At 42.7% G+C, this 24282-nt stretch overlaps 1 protein-coding gene across 10 annotated transcripts in view; it reads right to left on the reverse strand.

Annotated features, from left to right (window-relative positions):
- Positions 1–10208, reverse strand: part of LOC134357605 (uncharacterized) — a 74517-nt gene extending 64309 nt beyond the window's left edge. For 6 of the 10 annotated variants that reach the window (XR_010020676.1, XR_010020671.1, XR_010020672.1 and 3 more), the window contains exon 1: positions 5985–6242. Coding sequence is in view for 3 of the 10 variants with exons in the window: in XM_063069227.1 (XP_062925297.1) it covers positions 5985–6160 (176 nt within the window). In the remaining 7 variants the exon portion in view is untranslated. Of the gene's footprint in view, positions 1–1172; positions 2086–5984; positions 6243–10115 lie in introns of those variants that run through there. The other 4 variants (XM_063069230.1, XM_063069229.1, XR_010020673.1 and 1 more) reach the window with 4 other exon arrangements.
- Positions 10209–24282: the final 14074 nt, after the last annotated feature.

Consider the following 24282-nt stretch of genomic DNA (forward strand, 5'->3'; position numbering starts at 1 on the left):
ATAGTGAAAGTCCAACGATTGTAGTAAGTGGTAGCTCTCAAATACCTTAGCATGTTTAACCTTCTGCTGTGGACTTGTCTCTGCTTTCCTTTTCAAAGTTCAAAATTTAAAGTAAACTTATTATCAAAGTACATATACATCATCCCATATCACCTTGAGATTCATTTTCTTGCTGGCATTTACAGGAAAAAAAATACAAAATAAGTTTATGAATAAAGCTATGAATAAACAGACAAAGACTGTCAAATTATGCAAAAAAGATAAACTGTGCAACTGAAAATAGCACTGAGAACATGGGTTGTAGAGTCCTTGAAAGTGAGTCCAATGGTTGTGGAATCAGTTTATAGTTTATAAACCTGTTCCTGAACTTGGTGGGTTGGGACCTAAGGTTCAGATGATAGTAGCGAGAAGAGGACATGGCCTGAATGGTGGGGATACTTGATGATAGATACTGTTTTCTTGTGGTAGTGTTCCATGTAAATGTACTTAATGGTGCAGAGGGCTTTGTCTGTGATGGACTGGGCAGTATTGACCACTTTCTGTAGCCTTTTCTGTTCCTGGGTGTTGATGTTTCTATACCAGGCTGTAATGCAACCAGTTAGGGTACTCTGCACTGTGCACCTATAGAAGTTTGTCAAAGATTTCGGTGACATGCTGAATCTACACGAACTTCTAAGAAAGTAACTTCTTTGCGATGACACTTATAGTGGCGACAAGGTGGGTCCAGGACTGATCCTCTGATAGGTTGATGCCAAGGAATTTAAAGCTACTGACACTCTCCATCTCCATTCCCCTACTGAGGACTGGTTCAAGGACATCAAGCTTCTTCCTTCTGTAGTCGATAATCAACTCTTAGGTTTTGCTGACATTAAATGACAGGTTGTTGTTGTAGCACTATTCAATCAGGTTTTTGATCTCCCTCCTATATAACTCCTTTCTCAAGTAGTTTGTCTTGCCCCTTTATTTTCCGAGTTAAGTTAAATTCTAAGTAGAATACATACTAGCCTATTCAATACCTGAAAGAATTTTGTATGAAACCAGCGACCAAAATTCACATCAGAACTCTAGACAACTCATTGTAGAATAAGACTTTTGTAAATCACCTAATCTGCACACAATTTAAACACTAACTAGAAGTAATAATCCAAGTACCAATCAACGATCTGCCCAGCTCATCATCTTTTAAACAATATTCTTGAATAACCAGAGATGCTTAATTCAAAGGTATGAAGTAAATTTATTGTCAAAGTATGTATATGTCACCAAATACTACCCCGAGTTTCATTTTCTTGCAGATATTCACAGTGGAACAAATAAATGCAATAGAATCAATGAAAAATGACACACAGACAAGGACTGACAAGCAACCAATGTGCAAAAGACAGTGTGCAAATACGATAAATGAATTAATAATCCTGAGAGCACGAGTTGCAGAGCCCGTGGAACTGAGTCCATAGTTTGTGCTCAGTGATCAGTTCAGCTTAATAGCACTTATTATTACTATTATTATGATTATGAGGACACGCAGTCCCCTTTTATTGTCATTTAGTAATGCATGCATTAAGAAATGATAAAAATGTCTTTCCAGAATGATATCACGAAAACACATGACAAAGCAACTTAAAAACTAACAAAAACCACATAATTATAACATATAGTTACAACAGTGCAAAGCTGCAAAGCAATGCCGTAGTTTGATAAGAACAGACCATGGCACAGTAAAAGTCTCAAAATTCTCTCGGAAGTCCCATCATCTCACACAGACGGTAAACCTCCAGCACCGCCAACTTGCCGATGCAGCATCCCGGAAGCATTCGACCACAGTCCGACTCAGAGTCCGTCCGAAAACTCCGAGCCTCCGACCACCTCTTCGACACCGAGTGCCGATCACCATCTCTGCCTAGCGCTTCGACCCCAGCCCCAGCAACAGGCAGTAGACAAAGCCGAGGATTTGGGGCCTTGGTCTCCGGAGATTCTCGATCGCACAGTAGCAGCGGCAGCGAAGCGGGCATTTCAGAAGTTTCTCCAGATGTTCCTCCGTGCTTCTCATGGCTGTCTCCATCAAATCCGGATTGTGCACGGCCCCTAGTTACACATAATCGATATTTATTTGGAACGGCTGTGCGCGCTGCGTCGCGCCGCCATCTTCTCCTCCCTCCCACTTAGTGCCATTTCCAGGTGTGTGAGTTTAAGAGAGGATGTTGGTTACAGCATGGGATGCCAGAGTGGTAGCACTGCCACTGGCTTGGCACTTTGCACGGAATGACATCATCTACCTGACCCGATAGTTAATAAATGCACATTTATCTGCCAAAGCCTCATCAGAAGTAAGCAACTATTCCTGACTTTAAAAGTCTGATTAATGCTTGAAAAGATTGGATCCACCTGCCAGATTTCTGCTCCACTATCTCCAAATATGTCCTTGTTTAAAATACAGTAAAAGCATTTTAATTCACTGTAATTTTAAGTATTCCGTAAAACAAGATTAGATCTAAACAGTTTCAAACTGAATTTCCCACTTCCTCATTAACATCATTCCTGTTACAAAGGTATTTCCAGTAACAGAAATGTCCAGACTACAAATTGAAGGTTGCCTTCACATTACCTCTGAGGAAAGCTGTGCCTTGGGCAACGCCTATAGCCAGATTTCCAGCAACCTCATGCAAAATCCTGAAGAAATTGAAGTGAGTTTGCTTCAAACAGCCAGTTCCCCTTTCATTCCCTTCGATCCTTGCCTAGTCCCACCTTGAAATGCAAGGTTTGTACAAATGAGTTGGAGACTTGGAATCAAAATATCAACTGTTACACATAAAGCTACTAGTTCTTCAAGTGCATTAGAAATTGATTAACTGTGAATGCCCACAAGAAAATGAATCTCGAGGCTGTATATGGTGATGCACACAGTACATAGTACATCTGTGTGAGATGATGGGACTTTCGAGAGACTTTGATAAAAAATTTACTTTGAACTTTGGACTTCAAAATGCAATGTAAGCCTGTTAACTCTGTCACTTTAATAACGATTACTTTTTTCGCTCGCCTGTGCACTGTCACATCAATTAGGAAGTCAGTGAATACTTCCAAGAAGAAAAATCTCTGCTCTCAACAGAATGCAATGAATGAAATGTCAAGGTCCCTGAGAACAATAAATCATGGACAATAATCTAGTCTCGCTCAGCTGTGTGGAACTATGGGTCATCACTGGAAAATATTATTCATTGCCGTCACCTATTACAAAGCCTGTCTGCTGTGACAGCAGCAGACCTGGGGCAATACAGTGCACTAGATAGACCACCATTGCCACCTGCTGGATCATTCAGCTTCTTACCTCCAGAATGGGTGACCCATTCAGTTTTTCTGCCTCGCAGGACTTATTTCAAACCAAAAAATTGTGGGCATCTCTCGCCACACCAAACATTTATTATCCATTCTTAATTGCCCTTAAACATAGTGACTTCCCTGCAATGTCATGGGGCCCCCATGTATCTTTTCCCATTAGAAAGGCAGATTTGTTTAAAGAAAAAAATTAAGTTCATTCAAAGCGCAAACTGTCCAATAAAATTTAATTCAAGAAGGTCTTCAAACCGTTTTTCCTCACATCTTTAAACTTGTGTCTCATGTCGTTTAATTTGGGTGCACTCAGTGAAATTAGGGAAGAAAACAAACTGGGTGTTGCTTCCTCTATATACTGAAGATTAGTGTTCATTGACGAGGATTGATTAACATCCAGCTTTTGCCTTCATAGCACCTATTACTTGGGTGCTCTGTGTGTCACATTGGTTCCAATAATGGGAAACCACAGACAGATTCTGGGAGTGGGAAGTGCTAAAGGTTTTTGCAGAGTGATTTCTTCCAGTTTGTCCATGAGACAGTTTATTCTTCTCTTTTCATGTCTCTTTTTTTCTCTTTTCAAGGTGGCCAAGGTCCTGTCAGAGTCTGTGATCTACAGCTACAGCTCAGACTAAGGTTCCTCATGAGCGATGGCAATGGATTCATTTTTTTTTTCCTTTTCTCTCTCTCTCTCTCTCCATTTTTAATTGCCCTTAAACATAGTGTTTTCTGTGGACTGTTAAAAGACAGCCCCATTTTTGTGGATTTGAAATCAAAAAAAGATCAGACAATGTTTTCTATCTTAAATGACATTATATAAATTAAATGGGCTTTTATGACAATCACATAATTTTAAAGGTACTATTTCAAATATCAACTTTTTGTTCTGAATTTTATTCGAATAATTAAATATGAGATTCAAAGTTGCATCTCCAAGTCATACTTTATACTTTATGGACAGGTAGGCCATTGGGAAACCGTGTTGAATGTGACTCCACTTTAAGAAAAGAGCGAAGCAGAAGAAAGGAAATTATAGACTAGTTAGCCTTTATTCAATGGCTGGGAAGATGGTGGACTCCATTATGAAGGATCAAGTTTTGGGGTACTTGGAATTATATGATAAAGTAGGCCAAAGTCAGCATGGTTTCCTCAATGGGAAATCTTGCCTGACAAGTCTGTTGGAGTTCTTTGTGTAAATAACAAGCAGTATAGACAAAAAGAGAATCAATGGATATTGTTTTCTTGGATTTCCAGAAGACCTTTAACAATGTGCCACACATGAGGCAGCTTAATAAGATAAGGGCTCATAGTATTATTGTACGGATACTATCATGGATAGAAGATTGGCTGATTGGCAGGAGGCAAAGAGTTGGAATGAAGGGTGACTTCTTCTGGTTGGTTGCTGGTAACTAGTGGTGTTCTGCAGTGGTCGGTATTGGGACACTTCTTTTCACATTATATGTCCATGATTTGGAAGGCAAAATGCATGGCTTTGTGGCCATGTTTACAGAAGATGCAAAGATAGGTGGAGGGCCAAGTAGTGTTGAGAAAGCCAGGAGTCTGCAGAAGGGCTTGCTCAGACTGGGAGAATGGACAAGTAAAAGGCAGATGGAATATAGTGCGGAGAAGTGTATGGTCATGCACTTTGGTAGAAGGAATACAGGCATAGAATCTTATTTAAATAGGAGAAAAAAAATCAAAAAACAGAGGTGCACAGTGGCTTGGGAGTCCTTGTGCAGAATTCCCTAAAGGTTAACTTTCAGTTTGAGTAAGCAAGGCCAATGCAAGTTAGCATTTGTTTTGAGAGGACTAGAATACAAGAGCAAGGATGTGATGCTGGGGCTTTATAAAGCGTTGGTCAATTGGAGAATTGTGACCAGTTTTGACTCCCTTATGTACGAAAAGATGTGATGGCATTAGAGAGGGTCCAGAGGAGGTTCACAAGCATGATTCTAGGAATGAAAAGGCTTAACATATTATATAAGAAGCATTTGATGATGCTGGGCTTGTACTCATGGGAGTTAAGAAGAATGAGGCGGGGGGGAGCCTATCAAATAATGAAAGGCCGAGACAGAGTGGATGTGCAGAGGATGTTTCCAATAGTGAGTGAGTCTAGGAACAGAGGACACAGCCTCAGAATAGAGGGACATCCATTTAGAACAGAGTTGAGAAGGTATTCTTTAACCAGCGGATGGTGAATCTGTGGAATTCTTTGCCTTGGAGGGCCAAGGAGGTCAAGTCATCGAGCATGATTAAAGCAGAGGTTGATAGATTCTTGGTTAGTCAGGGTGCCAAAGGTTATGGGGAATGGGGTTGAACAGGATAATAAATCAGTCATGACAGAATGGTGGAGCAGACTCGATGGGCTGAATGGCCTAATTCTACTCCTCTTCTCATCTTATGGTCAATATATACCATCAAGTGTATGGAATGAATAGGCAGAGAGATCACTGATTTGATGACATTACTACTACATTAGAGCTCAACACTTCAGCCAGTGCTACTCTGAGCTTCATACAGCTGAATAATTAAGCAGCAAAAAGACTCTAACCTGTCTCACCATCTCACTTCCATGTAACTCTTTGCAAAGTACATTTCTTCAAGGTGACTTTTGTCAGGCCTTCTGACCATAACCAAGGAGCCTTCTCTCTTACCTTTCACAGGACACAGGCTGTGGGCAAAACAAGGCCAAAAAGAGCCCATGTCTATGTAGAAATAACACATTCCAAACTGCTTCAAAGGCAAAGAATTTCTTTACGATTTGCTCATCTTTTTGGAAATTGACATTTTCAGTTGGAAATCCCAGTTTGAGTATTCCCATAAACGGCATGTTTTGATGACAGTGGTTGTGACAGGTATGTTAGACACATTACTGGAAGAGCTCCGATTTTCACGGTGTGATGCCACAGGGATTATTTGCAGTCAGAGCAGCAGCTTTGAAATGCAGTGTCATCTTAGATTATATACAGTGAACCTTACACCCACAGTCCTGTGATTCAGAGGTGAATGTGCTTTGAACTGAAACAAACTGAACAGGAACATTGAAGATATGGTTCATTGGGTTCTGTCATCTAGTCAGATTGGCTCAATGTAAAACCAACAAATTCCGGGTTGCCATCGAGTTGTTATTCTCACATGTACCCAGATACAGTAAAAACCTTGTCTTGCATAGTCTTTATACAGACCAGAGCCACACAGTGCATAGAGGAAGAACAAGGTAAAGACAATAACAATGCAGAATGTACTGTAACAGCTACAGAGAAAGTGCAGTGCGTGCAAGATCACAGGTAGATTGTGCGATCTGGAGTCCATCTTATTGTACAAGAGGTCCACTCAGGAGACTATTAACAGTGAAATAAATCAGTCTTTGAGCCTGATTGCAAGTGCTTTCAAGCTTTTGTATTTTCTGCCGATGGGAGAGAGGAGAAGAGAAACTATCCAGAGCAGGTGGGGTCTTTGATTATGCTGGTTACTTTACTAAGGCAGCAAGAATCCGTAGGGGACAGGCTAGTTCCCGTGATGGGCTCGGTGAACATTAGAACTCACAAGCAGGTACTTTCTAAAACAGAATTGCTAATAAAAGAACAAAGCCACAAAGGGGGAAAAGGTTGTTGGTAATACTGCTCTAAGCAATATTGAATCTGGCTCGCTAAAATTCAGTGCCTCAATAACTAGTTTTCATCCGCAACTCTATTGATTGGTTCTTCACAAAGTAAGACTCCCATATTGCAACTTCCAAGCATTATGAACTCAAGATTGTGAATTGTTCTCATTGTGCAGGAGGCTGCTGACCACTTTTTAAAACCACAGTTACATTAAAGCATTTAATGGATGGAAGTAGCACTGAGTCCAACCCTAATGTAACCCCAATTTTTAAAAAAGGAGGGAGAGAGAAACCGGGGAATTATAGACCGGTTAGCCTAACGTCGGTGGTGGGGAAACTGCTGGAGTCAGTGATCAAGGATGTGATAACAGCACATTTGGAAAGCGGAGAAATGATCGGACAAAGTCAGCATGGATTTGTGAAAGGAAAATCATGTCTGACGAATCTCATAGAATTTTTTGAGGATGTAACTAGTAGAGTGGATAGGGGAGAACCAGTGGATGTGGTATATTTGGATTTTCAAAAGGCTTTTGACAAAGTCCCACACAGGAGATTAGTGTGGAAACTTAAAGCACACGGTATTGGGGGTAAGGTATTGGTGTGGGTGGAGAATTGGTTAGCAGACAGGAACCAAAGAGTGGGAATAAACAGGACCTTTTCAGAATGGCAGGTGGTGACTAGTGGGGTACCGCAAGGCTCAGTGCTGGGACCCCAGTTGTTTACAATATATATTAATGACTTGGATGAGGGAATTAAATGCAGCATCTCCAAGTTTGCGGATGACATGAAGCTGGGCGGCAGTGTTAGCAGTGAGGAGGATGCTAAGAGGATGCAGGGTGACTTGGATAGGTTGGGTGAGTGGGCAAACTCATGGCAGATGCAATTTAATGTGGATAAATGTGAAGTTATCCACTTTGGTGGCAAAAATAGGAAAACAGATTATTATCTGAATGGTGGCCGATTAGGAAAAGGGGAGGTGCAACGAGACCTGGGTGTCATTATACACCAGTCATTGAAAGTGGGCATGCAGGTACAGCAGGCGGTGAAAAAGGCGAATGGTATGCTGGCATTTATAGCGCGAGGATTCGAGTACAGGAGCAGGGAGGTACTACTGCAGTTGTACAAGGCCTTGGTGAGACCACACCTGGAGTATTGTGTGCAGTTTTGGTCCCCTAATCTGAGGAAAGACATCTTTGCCATAGAGGGAGTACAAAGAAGGTTCACCAGATTGATTCCTGGGATGGCAGGACTTTCATATGAAGAAAGACTGGATGAACTGGGCTTGTACTCGTTGGAATTTAGAAGATTGAGGGGGGATCTGATTGAAACGTATAAGATCCTAAAGGGATTGGACAGGCTAGATGCAGGAAGATTATTCCCGATGTTGGGGAAGTCCAGAACGAGGGGTCACAGTTTGAGGATAGAGGGGAAGCCTTTTAGGACCGAGATTAGGAAAAACTTCTTCACACAGAGAGTGGTGAATCTGTGGAATTCTCTGCCACAGGAAACAGTTGAGGCCAGTTCATTGGCTATGTTTAAGAGGGAGTTAGATATGGCCCTTGTGGCTACAGGGGTCAGGGGGTATGGAGGGAAGGCTGGGGCGGGGTTCTGAGTTGGATGATCAGCCATGATCATAATAAATGGCGGTGCAGGCTCGAAGGGCCGAATGGCCTACTCCTGCACCTATTTTCTATGTTTCTATGTTTCTAATGACATTAGTCAGGCTCCCTGAAGTTATTGCTGATGGTCTGTGTAAAGTGCCCACTGTTTGTGATGAGACATGGGGATCAGGAATAGCTTCACAAGAAAAGTTTTGCAAATAATAAATGGCCACATTTCAAAAGAGGATTAATTTGTACAGTTGCTGTTAGAATCATTAAAAAACTGGATTGAGATTCAAACAAATAGAATATGCAGACATGATCTTGTATTGGCATGCTCCTCTGTAAATAGTATTGAAAACAAATTAAAGGTACATTAATGCAAGGCACAACTAAAGCATTAATTGGACTTGTTCCTGCTCTGGAAGAACTCTGAAAGCTTGCGCAACACCGGTACAAAGGAAGTCCTCCCGACAAGCCAGCGAAGTGGCAAACAGCAGGGAGGAAGCTGGATGTTAATGGTGGATTTTATTTTGTACGCTAACATGCAATAATGACCTTCCTTCCACTATTCCTGATCCCCATGTCTCATTACTAGCAGTAGACACTCTACACAGACGATCAACAATAACTTCAAGGAGCCTGACTAATGCAACACGAGTGAAAAGGAAGCCGATTCAAGGAATTTCTTGGCTGACAAATTTTAAGGACTTCATTTAAAAACCAGTAGTCTGAAAGCAGTCAAAGTGGCACATGAGCTACAGTTCTTTGAGTTAGCGGTGGTGTTAAAGAGCAGGGCAGTGGTCACACTTTTGACTCATAACCTGCCTTGTCGAAGTATGGGTTCCCAACAGTTCTTCCTTCCCCACATCCTAAAGATACACAAGTAGATTATTTGGCTACTGTTAATAAGCCGGAGTAGGGGTGAGTGGAAGGAGGATCACGATGGTCTCCTCCTATGTTGTAAGCAAGTATGAGAAAAATATATTGTACAAACATTATTGATGCATGAATTCATTTTCTTTAAAGACTACACTGTGCAAGGGACATGAACTTTTGGAACTATCGGAAAGGAAGAGACTGAACGAACCGCAATCTATTGAATTGCTAAACAGAAGAAAGGCTTGAATAGGCTTGTTCCAGTTAACATAAGAAATAAAATGTTGGCAGAGTTGAAGGCAGCCTGGTAATACGAGATCACCTCAAGTGTACATGATCTGACTGCATCATGTTAATGCAGGTTATAGGAATCATGACGGCACTGGGATACGTAGTCCAGGCTGACTACTCAATGCAGTAATGAAGGATACTGTCAGAGTGCCAGCTTTTTGGCACATGACTTGGAAGATCCCACTGGATACATCAAAAGGTGATCTAACCAACATTTAGTGCTCAACCATATATTTCACTGCTTTTTGTGGCGTTTAGCTATATGTAAAATATCGGGTAGATTTCCTATAATAATCCTGTGATCACCATAAAACATTTTAGATGATAATATAAACACAAGTCTTGGGTAACACATCAAAGTTTCCAAAGTGGAACACAAGAAATAATAATGCTGACAAAAGTTCTCTAACCTCCACTTCATTAGTACCTCAGTCATCCTGGTTTGACCTGGTTCTTTGCTGACCCTGAGGTACGTCTCTGCTCCAGGGTTAACACAATAACGCTCAGCTGCTCAGTGAAGCAAAGCACATCCTGTCGAGTGACTGCCTTTCCAACACAATGGATTGACCCTGGTTGAACTGTAAATAACAAAGGAATGTTTAACTTATTAAAACATACTTTTGAAGACTGCAATTGATGAAGATTAGCCGAGAACAAATGCATTTTATGTAAGACCATAAGATATAGGAATAGAATTGGGCCATTCAGCCCATCAAATCTGTTCCACCATGCTAATTTTTATTCTCCCTCTCAATCCCATTCTCCTGCCATCTCCCTGTTAACTTTTGATGCCCCGACTAATCAAGAACCTATCAAACTGTTTTAAATATACTCAATAACGTGGACTCCAATGCTGTCTGTGGCAATAAATTCCACAGATTCACTGCACTACTGGCTAAAGAAATTTCTCCTTATCTCTGTTCTAAAAGGATGTCCATCTATTCTGAGGCTGTGCCCTCTGGTCCTAGGCTCACCCAGTATAGAAAATATCAACGCCCCCCCCCCCCCCCCCGCCAAACATATCCATTCTGCCTAGGCTGTTCAATATTCAATAAGATCCCCTCTCATTCTTATAAAGTCTAGCACACACAGGCCCAGAGCTGCCAAACACTCCTCATCTGTTAACCCTTTCGTTCCTGGAATCATTCTTGTGAACCTCCTCTGGATCCTGTCCAATACCAGCACATCTTTTCTTAGATAAAGGACCCTATACTGTTCACAAAGCTCCAAGTGTGGCTTGACTAAGCCTTATAAAGTATCAGCATTACACCCTACACTTATATTGTAGTCCTCCTGAAATTAATACTAACATTGCATTAGCCTTCCTTACCACAGACTTAACCTGCAAATTAACCTCCAGGGAATCCTGCATGAGGACTCCCAAGTCCCTTTGCACCTTTGAAAATTGAATATTCTCCCCTTTTAGAAAATAGGCTGCACCTTCATTTCTTTTACCAAAATGCACAATTGTACGCTTCCTTACACAATATTCCACCTGCCACTTCTTTGCTCATTCTCCCAATCTGTGTAAGTCCTTCTGCAGACTCCCTTCTTCAAGCTACTGACCTTCATATCCTCCATAAACTTGGCGACATAGCCATCAATTACATCACCCAAATCCTTGGTCATAATACATGAAAAGAAGCAGTCCCAGCATTGACACATGTCGAACACCACTAGTCACCAATATCCAACCAGAAAAGCCCCCATTTATTCCCACTCTTTGCCTTCTGCCAGTCAGCCAGTCATCTTTCCATTCTAGTTTCTTTTCTGTAATATCATGGGCTCTTATCTTATTATAGCAGACGCATGTGTGGCACCTGTCAAAGGCCTTCTGAAAATCCAAATAAATATTCACTGACTCTATCCTGCCTGTTATTTCCTCAAAGAACTCCAATAGAAACATAGAAAACATAGAAAACCTACAGCACAATACAGACTCTTCGGCCCAGAAATTTGTGCCAAACATGTCCCTACCTTAAAATTACTTGGGTTACCCATAGCCCTTTATTTTTCTAAGCTCCATGTACCTATCCAAAAGTCTCTTAAAAGACCCAATTGTATCCATTTCCACCACCGTTGCCGGCAGCCCATTCCACGCACTCACCACTCTCTGTGTAAAAACTTACCCGTGACGTCTCCTGTGTATCTGCTCCCCAGCACCTTAAACCTGTGCCCTCTTGTGGCAACCATTTCAGCCCTGGGAAAAAGCCTCTGACTATCCACACGATCAATACCTCTCATCATCTTATACACCTCTATCAGGTCACCTCTCATCCTCTGTGGCTCCAAGGAGAAAAGGCCAAGTTCTCTCAACCTATTCTCATAAGGCATGCTCCCCAATCCAGGCAACATCCTTGTAAATCTCCTCTGCACCCTTTCTATGGCTTCCACATCCTTCCTGTAGTGAGGCGACCAGAACTGAGCACAGTACTCCAAGTGGGGTCTGACCAGGGTCCTATATAGCTGCAACATTACCTCTCGGCTCCTAAATTCAATCCCATGATTGATGAAGGCCAATACACCATATGCCTTCTTAACCACAGAGTCAACCTGCGCAGCTGCTTTGAGCATCCTATGGACTCGGATCCCAAGATCCCTCTGATCCTCCACACTGCCAAGAGTCTTACCGTTAATACTGTATTCTGCCATCATATTTGACCTTCCAAAATGAACCACCTCACACTTATCTGGGTTGAACTCCATCTGCCATTTCTCAGCCTAGTTTTGCATCCTATCAATGTTCCGCTGTAACCTCTGACAGCCCTCCACACTATCCATAAATCTCTAACCTTTGTGTCTTCAGCAAACATACTAACCCATCCTTCCACTTCCTCATCCAGGTCATTTATAAAAATCATGAAGAGTAAGTGTCCCAGAACAGATCCCTGCGGCACACCACTGGTCACCGACCATTGGGAGTGGACCCAAATGCAAGGCACAGACACTGAAGTACTAGGAACAGGACTTGACAGAGAGCTGGGACAAGAACACGGACTTGGGCTAGGACATTGGCTAAGCAAGTGGGACCGGGACAAGGAACTGGGAGCTAGGAGCCTGGGCTTGGACTCCGAGCCGGAGAATGGACAAGGACCCAGAACCTGGGTCTTGACTTGGGCTCGGACCCCGAAACTAGGCGAGGACATGACATGGCTTCAGGACTGGTCATGGCTTGGGTTCCTCGAGGCAAGGACATGACGAGACTTGGGTTCGGACTCCGAGCCAGAGACTGGACGAGGACCCAGAACCTGGGTCTTGACTTGGGCTCAGACTCCAGAACTAGGTGAAGACATGACATGGTCTTGGGAGACAGGACTAGGTGAGGCTACAGGACAAAACAAGAGACTCCTGGGCAAGACAAGGAAACTCCAGCACAGGACGAGAACACGAAGCCGTGACTTGGTCGGGGGAGACAGGAATGCAGAGCCTTGGTCGAGGGAGAACAGGAACATGGAACACAGAGCCAGGACCCCTCCTTAGGAACAGGAGACAGGGCCGGGACTCATACACAGAACGCAGACAGACAGTTCGTAACACAAGGTAGCAGCAAACAGCCGGACCTACCTAGCAAAGGCATGGACACAGAGACAGTTCCAAACAACGATAGACAGTTCCTTATCTAGACACAGCAAGGCTCCGGTCTTGCTCCGGCAGTAGAACTTGACAGTGATACAGGCGGGGACGCAGGCAAGTCTTCAGGCTAGGGCAGAAAGTGAAGGGAAGGGAACAGTCCAGCAACTGAAGCTGAACCAAGGAACTATTTAAGTAGCCAGCACAAAATATGAATCAGCTGCCCCAATTAGAGCACCCAACAGAAAAAGGGAAAGCCAGAAAACCTGGAATAAGGAACAATGGACCAGACCGTGAACCGGAATCCAGACTTCACGGACCGGACCATGACATGACCTTCATGCAGTATTTGACCTGTCTACAACCACTCTTTGCCTTCTGCGGGCAAGCCATTTCTGGATCCATAAAGCTATGTCCCCTTGGATCCCATGCCTCCTTACTTTCTCAATAAGCCTTGCATGGGGTACCTTATCAAATGCCTTGCTGAAATCCATATACACTACATCTACTGCTCTACCTTCATCAATGTGTTTAGTCACATCCTCAATAGATTTGTCAGTCAAGGTTTTTCCTTCAGGAAACCATGGTGACTTTGGCCTATTTTATCATGCGCCTCCAAATACCTGAAACCACATCCTTAATAATAGACTCCAATATCTTCCTAACTGCTGAAGTCAGGCTAACTGACCTATAATTTCCTTTCTTCTGCCTTCCTCCCTTCTTAAAGCGTGGAGTGACATTTTCAATTTTCCAGTCCTTCAGAACCATTCCAGAATCTAGTGATTCTTGAAAGATCATCACTAATGCCTCCACGATCTCTTTAGCCACCTCTTTCAGAACCCCGGGGAGACTTTACAGCCTCCCAAACACTTTCTCCTTAGTAATAGCAATGACACTCATTTCTGTCCCCTGACACTCTTGAACTTCTGGCCTACTGCTGGTGTCTTCCACAGTGAAGACTGACACAAAATGCTTATTAAGTTTGCCTACCATTTCTTTGTCCTCCATTACTACCTCTCCATTTTCCAGCGGTCTGATATTCACTTTTGCCTTTCTCTACTCTTTATATATAGTTTTTGAAAAAACTTCGGTATTCTCTTTAATATTACTGTCTCACTTACCCTTGTATTTCATCTTTTCTCACCTTATGGCTTTTTTTTGCCTTCTTTTGGTTTTTAAAAGCTTCCTAATCCTCTAACTTTTCTCTAATTTTTGCTATTTATATGCCCTGTCTTTTCCTTCTATGCTATCTTTGACTTCCTTCAGCAGCCACAATTGCCTCATCCTCCCTTTAGAATACTTATTCATCTTTGGGATATATCCTGTGCCTTCTGAATTGCACCCAGCAACTCCAGCCATTGGTGTGTTGCCATCATTCCTGCTAGTGTTTCCTTCCAATTAACTTTGGCTAGCTCCTTTCTCTTGCCTCTGTAATTTCCTTTACTCCATTGGAAAACTGATACATCTGACTTTATCTTCTTCCTCTGAAATTGCAGTGAATTCTATCATATTGTGATCTCTGACTCCCAAGGGGTCCTTTATCTTAAGCTCCCTAATCAAATCTAGTTAAGTCCCCAGTGGTCTTAACCATGAGTTGCTCTAAAAAGCCATCTCATAGGCATTTGACAAATTCCCTCTCTTAGGATCCGGTACCAACCTAATCTACCTACATATTGAAATCCCTTGTCACTATTGTAACATTGCCCTTTTTACATGCCTTTTCTGTCACCCATTGTAATTTGTATCCTACATCTGGCTACTGTTTGGAAGCCTGTATATAGCTGCCATCAGGGTCTTTTTACCCTTACAGTTTCTTAACTCTACCCACAAGGAATTTACATCTTTCAGTCCTATGCCACCTTTTTCTAAGTATTTGATTTCATTTTTTTACCATCAAAGCCATCCCACCCCCTCCGCCTACCTGCCTGTCCTTTTGGTACATGGTGTATCCTTGGATGTAAGTTCCCAACTATGAGCTTCTTTCAGCCATGACTCAGTAATGCTGTATGTGCCGATCTCTAGATGCGCTTTAAGATCACCTACCTTATTCCGTATACTGTGTGCATTCAAATATAACACCTTCAGTCCTGTGTTCCTAACCCTTTTTTGATTTTGCCCCCATGTTATACTTCAACTCATTCCACTAACTGTAATTTTGCCCTATCATCGGCCTGTCCTTCCTCACAGTCTCACTACACACTGCATGTACTTGTATACCAACTGCTCCATTCTCAGCCCATGCACTCTGGTTCCCATCTCCCTGCCATATTAGTTTATACCCTCCCCAAAAGCTCTAGCAAACCTGCCCACAAGGATACTGGTCCCCCTCAGGTTCAGGTGTAACCCGACCTTTTTGTACAGGACATACCTTCCCCAGAAGAGATCCCAAAGATTCATAAATCTGATCCCCTGCCCCCTGCACCAGTTCCTCAGGCACACACTCACCTGCCAAACCATCCTATTCCTACCCTCACTGGCACGTGTCACAGGCAGCAATCCAGAGACTACTACCCTGGAGGTCCTGCTTTTCAGCTTTCTACCTAACTCCCTATATTCTCTCTTCAGCATCTCCTCCCTTTCCCTACCTGTATCATTAGTACTAATGTGTACTGTGACTTTTGGGTGTTCACCCTCTCCCTTTAGAACGCTGTGGACCCGATCTGAGACGTTCCTGACCCTGGCACCTGGGAGGCAAAACACAATCCAGGTTTCGTTTTTTCATCCACAGAATCTCTTAACTGCTCTTCTAACACCACTGCACTCATCTCTTCCTCCCTTCCCCCCTTCCCCTCTTCCCTTCTGAGCCAGAGCATTAGATTCAGTGCCAGAAATGCACTCACTATGGCTTCCCTTGGTAGGTTACTCCTCCCCCTCACAACAGTATCTGAAGCAGTATATTTATTATTGAGGGGAACAGTCACAGGTGTACTCTGCACTGACTTACCCTCTCCTGACAGTAACCCAGGTACCTGCCTCTTCATTCTCCTGTATGAGCTGAAGATCATCCAGCTGCAGCTTCAGTTCCTTTAATGCAGTCAGCTTAGAGTGCTGCAGCTCGATGTATTTCATGCAGATGTACTCATCAGAGACACCTGTGGTCTCCCCAAGTTCCCACATCTCATACAAAGAACATACCACTAACTCTGGACCCATTCTCAGCACACTAGCTATGTATTGATAGACTAAGAAAAGGAAAAAAAGTTTTAGAAACTTGGGTAGATCTTCCGCCTGTGCTTGTCCAAGCCTATTCTTGCTGAAGCCTGTTGAACCAAAGCTTCCCACTCCATCACTGGTCCACTCCAACAATGGCTGCTCCGCTGACACCTCCCTTCCGTTTATTGGCTCAAATAAAACTCACTCCTGACAAGACTGTTCTTTTCAAATGGCTCCCACCTTGCAATGATGTTTCTCTCTCTCATTCACAATGAGGCACGTTCTTTTCAAATGACTCCCGCTTTTCTCTTTGTTTATTTGAAAATGATTTAGGATACAATGAGGCAGAGTGGCGCAGGCAGAAGGTTGACCTCATGCTGCCTATTGCCAGCACACCTAGATCAGGGCCAGTTAGGAAAATCAGGGTCAGGCACTTAAAAGAGGCCAGCAGCTGTTGTCTGCTCACCACAAGCAATGTGACAAATGGAAGAGTTTCAAAGAGCTCAGGTTGTCCTGATTATCACAAGTCACCAAGTAGAAAATACTATGACTGAGTTGAGATTTGAAGGTGTACTTAAAAATGTATAGTTATGACTGTTGTACTAGCTTAGTGGTAAAGGTGGGGTTTAGAAAATAAATGGTACAATGTGCTTGTGGCTATGCATAGCAATGGTAACAATAGTAGCATAAAACATGAGATTAACGTGTAAAACTCACTTGAGAAATAACTTGAGTGAAACATCAGTCCATAAAGTGCATACACGATAGGTATACCTCACATTTATTGGATAAAGTTTGAAGTACAGTAAACACAACCAACAAAATAGTAAATATATGTTTAGTCAAATCTGAGAACAATATACAGTATGTACATTTATGGCTTTATAATCTGTTCATTGTACAGTGTTAGAGATTTGTAAATTGTTAATTACTGATGTAATTCAATATACAGTGGATTCTGGTTAATTGGGCCATTGGTTAATTGGACCAGCTGCTTATTCGGGCCAACTCTTAAAGAACAAAAACTAATCAAAATAACCAGGATTCCCTTTGTTTATTTGGTCGTTGTGCCACTTAATTGGGACTGGAGACTGTTGCTGAACAGTTTCTAACTAGCATCAGTCACATGGACCTTTGTGACCCTTAGACACTAGACCAGCTTAGAGTAAACAGATGTAAAATTGCGTCAGTTACATGTGTTTGTGTTCAAAAAGCAGTGATTTTTGTCACTGATAGTTGGTGATAAATAATCAGCAAGACAGTTCAGTCCTGGTTTGCTTACTGTGGGTTCATGCATTCAGGCTTGGAGATGCCAGAAATGGCCAGGAGTAAAACTGAAGCAACTTCACTACTCCTACAAGTTAGAAACTATAAAGAATTTGAAGGTATCAACAATCATCTTGAATGTTACAATGCAAATGAAGATGTGGAGGATGCAATCCTTGAAAGGATTGTATGAAGCTAGCCCATTATTTTCACTAGGTGCCCGCACTGATTTTGTTCACTTACATTCAATCAAAAGAACTCAGCAGCATGCATTGGATGTATTTCTGCCTTGATAACTACTGGGAACTATTACACAGTTTCATAGTGCTGTAGAGTATTGATAGTGTTCTAATTTATTCTTTTCTTTTCATTTAAATACCTAATTGATTATTCAGTTAAATGGTCGTTTGTTTTTTTAATACCTTGTTAACTATTTCCATGAAACTTGGGCAAATTTGAGCCAAACCGTACTGGTCCTGATGTGTCCCAATTAACTGGAATCCATTGTATTTTCATAGTTGTGGTGGTTTGTTAGCTTTTGAACACTGAATATTGAAAGTCCTAGATAGAGTGGACATAGAGAAGATGTTTCCAATAGTGGGAGAATCTAGAACCAGGGGACACAGACTCAGAATAGAAGGATGTCCCTTTAGACAGAGATGAGGAGGAATTTCTTTAGCCAGAGGGAGGTGAATCAGCAGAATTCTTTGCCACAGATGACCATGGAAGCCAAGTCATTGGGTATATTTAAAGCAGCGGTTGACAGGTACTTGATTAGTAAGGCCATAGAAGTTTACAGGGGGAAGGCAGGAGACTGGAGTTGAGAGGGATAATAAATTAGCCATGTTAATTTTAATTTATTGAGATACAGTGTGGAAGGTCCTCCCAGCCCTTCAAGCCGCGCCAAGCAGCAACCCCCCAATTTAATCCTAGCCAAATCACGGGACAATTTACAATGACCAATTCACCTACCAACCAGTACATCTTTAGACTGTGGGAGGAAACACAAGAGATTCTGATGATGCTGGAAATCCAGAGTAACAGAGAATTTTGTATAAATTTTCTATGATCGAAGAGTGGAGCAGACTTGATGGGCAGGTGGTCGAATTATACTCCTAGGTCTTATGGTCTTGTGATCTTACTTGCCCTTTCCTGTGTAGCTATACAGGGCCAGCAAGTTTATTTCCCTTTGAATCTAGGCCACATTAGCAGCATCTATGCCAGTATGAAGGGCCAGAGCCCAGGAGATCAGACTGTGATGCACCCAGTTACCAGTTATGTAAAATAACCTCTGAGTGAGCAATCCTTTCCTAGCAGGCTCGGAATCTGTGCATCTCACTGAAAACGCTTAGTCCTCTCAGCTGCTGCTCTGCTTTCAACGAGGAGCTCAGTCTAGCCCGGGGACACATGGTGACAAAGTAAAATTAGAAAGCCTGTGTCGTGCTGCTGAATCACAGCCTGCCTCTCCGGAGGGGATTGTGGACAAACAGAATGAAGCACTGCAGAGAAGGGCAGATGTTGAAGGCTGAAGAAATTGTAAACCTCTCTAGGAACTGTACACAGTTGTGCCTGTGTAAGTAATTAGTTTATTGTAAAATTTCATATATTTATATAACTACATTAATAACATTTCATATAAATGCTAATATAAATTTATACAGTTTTACGGTTGTGGAGGTTTGGAGCCAGCTTCCTGCCTCCCCCATCCTTCCAACAGCTCCCAAACCCACCTAGTACAACTCATCTAAACCTCTTATAAAAGAGCTGCTGATGACCACATACATTTTCTGTTTTTATTACTAATCCAGAGACCCAGATTCAAATCCTACCACAACAGCTCCAGAATTTAAACTCAGTTAACAAACTAAAGTTTTAAAAACAAAACAAATCGTGAGTGGAGATGGCCACCAAGGTCCCAAGGACATTTGCTGATGCATGTCCAGTTGTGGACAACACTCTTCAGCCACTTTGGGAGCATGTTTTATTATCTCAGCAACCCACTCAAAACGCTAAACCCTCTCCAGGTAGCATTCCTGTAAAGAATCATCTGCTTTGTTTAAATAAAATTATTCTGCCTTGTTGCACGAACGTGGTCTCAATAAAATGGCAATCCGCTTACAAGTGAAATATGTCTGGGGAGAGTGTCTGTGAGTTTGAGAGCATGGGATTAGATCCAAACGGTTACTAAAGGGACTGGGGTTTAGGGGCCAATGAGGGATTACAAAAGGTGGGATATTACTGGGAAGGTAAAAATAGTTGGAAACAAAATTATTGGAAACATAAAGAGAATAGGGTTAGACAAAATATTACTGGGAACTTGAAGAGACCAGGTGAATAAGGTCTCAACCTGAAAGATCAATAATTCCTTTCCCCCACCGATACTGTTCAAACCACTAAGTTCCTGAAGCAGTTTGAGATTAGTTTACATGGGATATTAAAGGGTTATAGGAATGCTAAGGGGAGAGAGCAATTCAACTCTTGGAATTTGCCCAGTTCAGACTGCAAACTGGACTGTGAATTGGATAAACACACACAAAATGCTGGAGTAACTCAATAGATCAGGCAGCATCTATGGAAATAAATCAACAATCGACATTTCGGACCAGGACTGTAAATTAGATAAATTAGAAAATTTATTTATATCTAGTACAGACAAGTGCAGAGATTAGAGCAGGAGGCTCGAGCAATGATAGATTGGTACTTTATTGATCCCAAAGAAAATTACAGTGTCACAGTAGCATTACAAGTGCACAGATATACAAAAATATACAAATATTAGAAGAGAAGTAAGGAAGAATAAAAAGTAAGTTACAGCAGGGGGTCATCACTTCCCCGGATACAGGGTTGACTCATTATAGAGCCTAATGACCGAGGGTAAGAATGACCTCATATAGCGCTCTTTGGACAGTTGTCTTAGTCTATTACTGAAAGTACTTCTCTATTCAGCCAAGGTGCCATGTAGAGGGTGAGAAATATTGTCCAGAATTGCCAGGATTTTCCGTAGGGTTCTTTGTTCTACCACATCCTCCAGTGTGTCCAGCTTGACTCCTACAACAGAGCCAGCCTTTCTAATCAGTTTATTGAGCCTGTTGGCATCACCCGTGTTGATGCCATTGCCCCAGCACACCACCACGTAGAAGATTGTACTGATGACAACAGCCTGGTAGAACATGTGAAGGAGAGGCCTGCATACTCCAAATGACCTCAGTCTCCTCAGGAAGTAGAGGTGACTCTGGTCCTTCTTGTACACAGCCTCTGCGTTGGTGCTCCACTCAAGTCTGTCATCCAGGTGCACCCCCAAGTACTTGTGGGTCCTCATCACATCCACGTCCTCATCATCAATAGTAACAGGGAGCAATGCAGGCTAAGTCTTCCCAAAACCCATCACCGTTTCCTTTGTCTTTCTGATGTTGAGCTGCAGATGATTCAGCTTGCACCATTTGACAAAGTCCTCCACCAGGGCCCTGTATTCATCCTCCCACCCTCCCTTTATACACCCAACTATTGCTGAGTCATCAGGGACTTTCTGCAGATGACGTGACTCAGTGTTGTACCTAAAGTCCGAGGTATACAGGGTGAACGGGAAGGGAGCCAATACAGTCCCCTGTGGTGCCCCAGAGCTGCTTATAGCCATGTCTGACACACAGCTCTGAAGCTGCACAAACTGTGGTCTGCCAGTCCAGTGGTCCATTATCCAGGAGATAATAGAAGTGCCAATCTGCATTGAACCGAGATTTTCCCTCATGATGAGGGTTGTATCAAAAAATCAAAAGACATGATCCTCAGTGCTGCCCTGCTTATCCAAATGGGAGTAGGCTCTGTTCAGCAGGTAGATGACAGCATTGTCAACTCGCAAACCGCAGGGAATCGAGGGCTGATCTCACCAGCGCCCAGAAGACCAGCCCCTCTAGGGTCTTCATGACGTGTGAGGTCAGGGCCACTGGATGGTTATTATTCAAGACTTTTGGTTGGCCCTTCCTGGTACTGGGACCACACATGATTTATTCCACACACTCGGTACCCTTTCCAGGCTGAGACTCAGATTCACAGTGAGCTGGAGATCTCCACACAGCTGCTCAGCACACTCCTTCAGGACCTTGGGGTTCACATAATCTGATCCCGATGCTTTGCTGTGTCTGTTTCTCAAGGCCCCTTCTCACCTACTCAGTGAAGGTGAGTCCATGATGAGTGGGGAGTTGGTGGAAGCTGGGGGCTGGGGGAGGTGAAGATCAGGATGACAGCAGTTGGTATGTGGAGGTCTGGATGGTAGGTGGGGATGTAGATAGTAGTAGCCTGTGAAATATAACTGCTGAAATTTGACAGGCCTCTTGAACATTGCGTTGCGACTCATTGAAATTATACATTGACAATTAAGTTGTGCAGAACTTGCATCTCTCCCAGTAAGAAAACTATATTCACTGTTAGACACCACACTTCAGGAATGATACATTGGCTTTTGGGGAGGCCAGAATGCTGCCTCTGGGGACCCTCTGACTGGACTTGGTTTGTAATCCTGCAGCCCAGGCTAGTGATTATGGTTTGTACAGGGAAATATTTTCTTCGGTAGGAATATACATGATAAAGGGGCATACAGAAACAAGACCTGAGAAAGATCTGACGTAACATAAAGATTTTTACTCCTCATGAGTATGAAGGATGTAAATAATAAAGTCAACTCAACTCAATTCACTGGGAAGTCGAACCTGAAATGAATGAGGAGTGAAATGGTGATTTGTCCCGATGACCCAGTTGAGTTACTTTAATCCTCTAGGTGGCGCCATTCACTAACCCATGAAATACACTGGTCCCAGGCGGGAAACAGGAGTAATGAGGAGGGAACAGGAGTAGTGAGGAGGGAACAGGATTAGTGAGGACGAAGTGGTGGAGAGGGTAAAGAAAGGCAGCTGAGGGCTTCACCAGCAAGGAACTTGAAGAACGGCTGCAACAGCAAGTTACTGATGAGTTTAATGCGATAAAAGTCAAAGAGCAGGTAATCAATTCATTATCATTGCAAGAGAAAATCTGCAGATGCTGGATATCCAAGCAACACACACAAAATGCTGGAGGAACTCAACAGGATAGGCAGCATCTATGGAAAAGAGTACAGTCGACGTTTTAGGCTGAGAAACATCTCTTTTTTTTCCTTCTTTTTCTCTTTGTTTCTTCTCTTCTTTTTCTCCAGTCCTGACAGTCCTGAAGAAAGGTCTCGGCCTGAAACGTCAACCGTTTGCTCTTTTGCATAGAAGCTGCCTGGCCTGCTGAGTTCCTCCAGCATTCTGTGTGTGTTCATTGCCACCTCAAACCCGTTTTGTTCTCTCTGCTGGTGCAGCGATGATTCTCACCCATATTCCAATCTTCTAATGTGGTTGTGCTGGAGACAGTAACTACTTCCTCCCCTATGGGCCCTTGTATTCCTGCTTGTTACCTCATTGCATTAGAGGAGGTTGGAAGGAATTTACTAATCACCTTCTGTCTCACAGATCCTTAAATCCTGGTGAGAAACTAAAAGTAAGGTTGATCTGGGGTGACTGCAAAGGGATCGTCAACATTTCGGGTCAAGACCTTGCATCAGGACTGAGGCTTTAGAGGGAAGATAGTCTACAGAAAAAGGGGAGAAGGGCAGTTGAGGCAAGGCCTAGCAGCTGAGAGGTGGAACCAGGTGAGGAGGGGAAGGGGAGAGTGGTGGAGCTGGGTGACACTGGCTGATGGGTAATGAGTAGAGACAGAGACAAATAAAAAAATATGGTCTAATCCAGTGGTTCTCAGTGTAGGCCATATGATCCCCCAGGGGGCTATGCCAGATTCTGTAGGGACCACATGAGTTTCTGTATGGGCCATGATAAGTTTACTGCTTTAATAAAATACTACTAAAATACATAAATAAAAAATATATATGTAATTTAATTGGAACCCTGAATGAAACGAATGGGAAAATAAGCTAGACGATGCAAGGGAGGCAGCAAAACAGCTGAAGACGTTTGCCCTGCAAATCGATACAAGCGCATTATGTGATAATGAAGCCCCTCTGATGACATATGTTAGGTTTTAAATGATGATCAGGCCAGTGAGGAAATACTTTTTGCCAGAAAGCTTAAGACAGACACCAAACTATTTTTGAAGAAGTCAAGAGCAGTTTCTTGGAAAACAGTAGTCTGCTGGAAAATATAATAGCTTGTGTAGCTGATGGTGCTGCTTCAGTGGTAGTGAGATACATTTATAAAATGCTGTGCCTGATACTTTTTCCCGCACACCGTGTCATCTACCTTCAGCACTCGCTTGCTAAAATATTGGGAGGGTGTTTGAACAACAATTTTGCTGGGGTAATAATGGCTGTCAACTTCATCAAATCAAATGCACTTCAAGATCATCTTTATTGCCAACCTTGTGAGGAAAAGGAAGAAGATTTTGAATGGCTATTAATGTATACAGAGTTCCGATGGCTATCTAAAAGAAAATGTCTTCGTCGCTTTGTTGCACTTTGGGATAGTCTTGTAGCATTTCAAAGTGATGAGCAGCTTGGAGAACAATTTGTTGCTGCTAAGTCTGAGATATTTTACCTGTCAGATATATTTGAAAATCTGAATTTAT

Source organism: Mobula hypostoma, chromosome 16, assembly GCF_963921235.1.
Source record: "Mobula hypostoma chromosome 16, sMobHyp1.1, whole genome shotgun sequence".
In the NCBI taxonomy this organism is placed as follows: Eukaryota; Metazoa; Chordata; class Chondrichthyes; order Myliobatiformes; family Myliobatidae; genus Mobula; species Mobula hypostoma.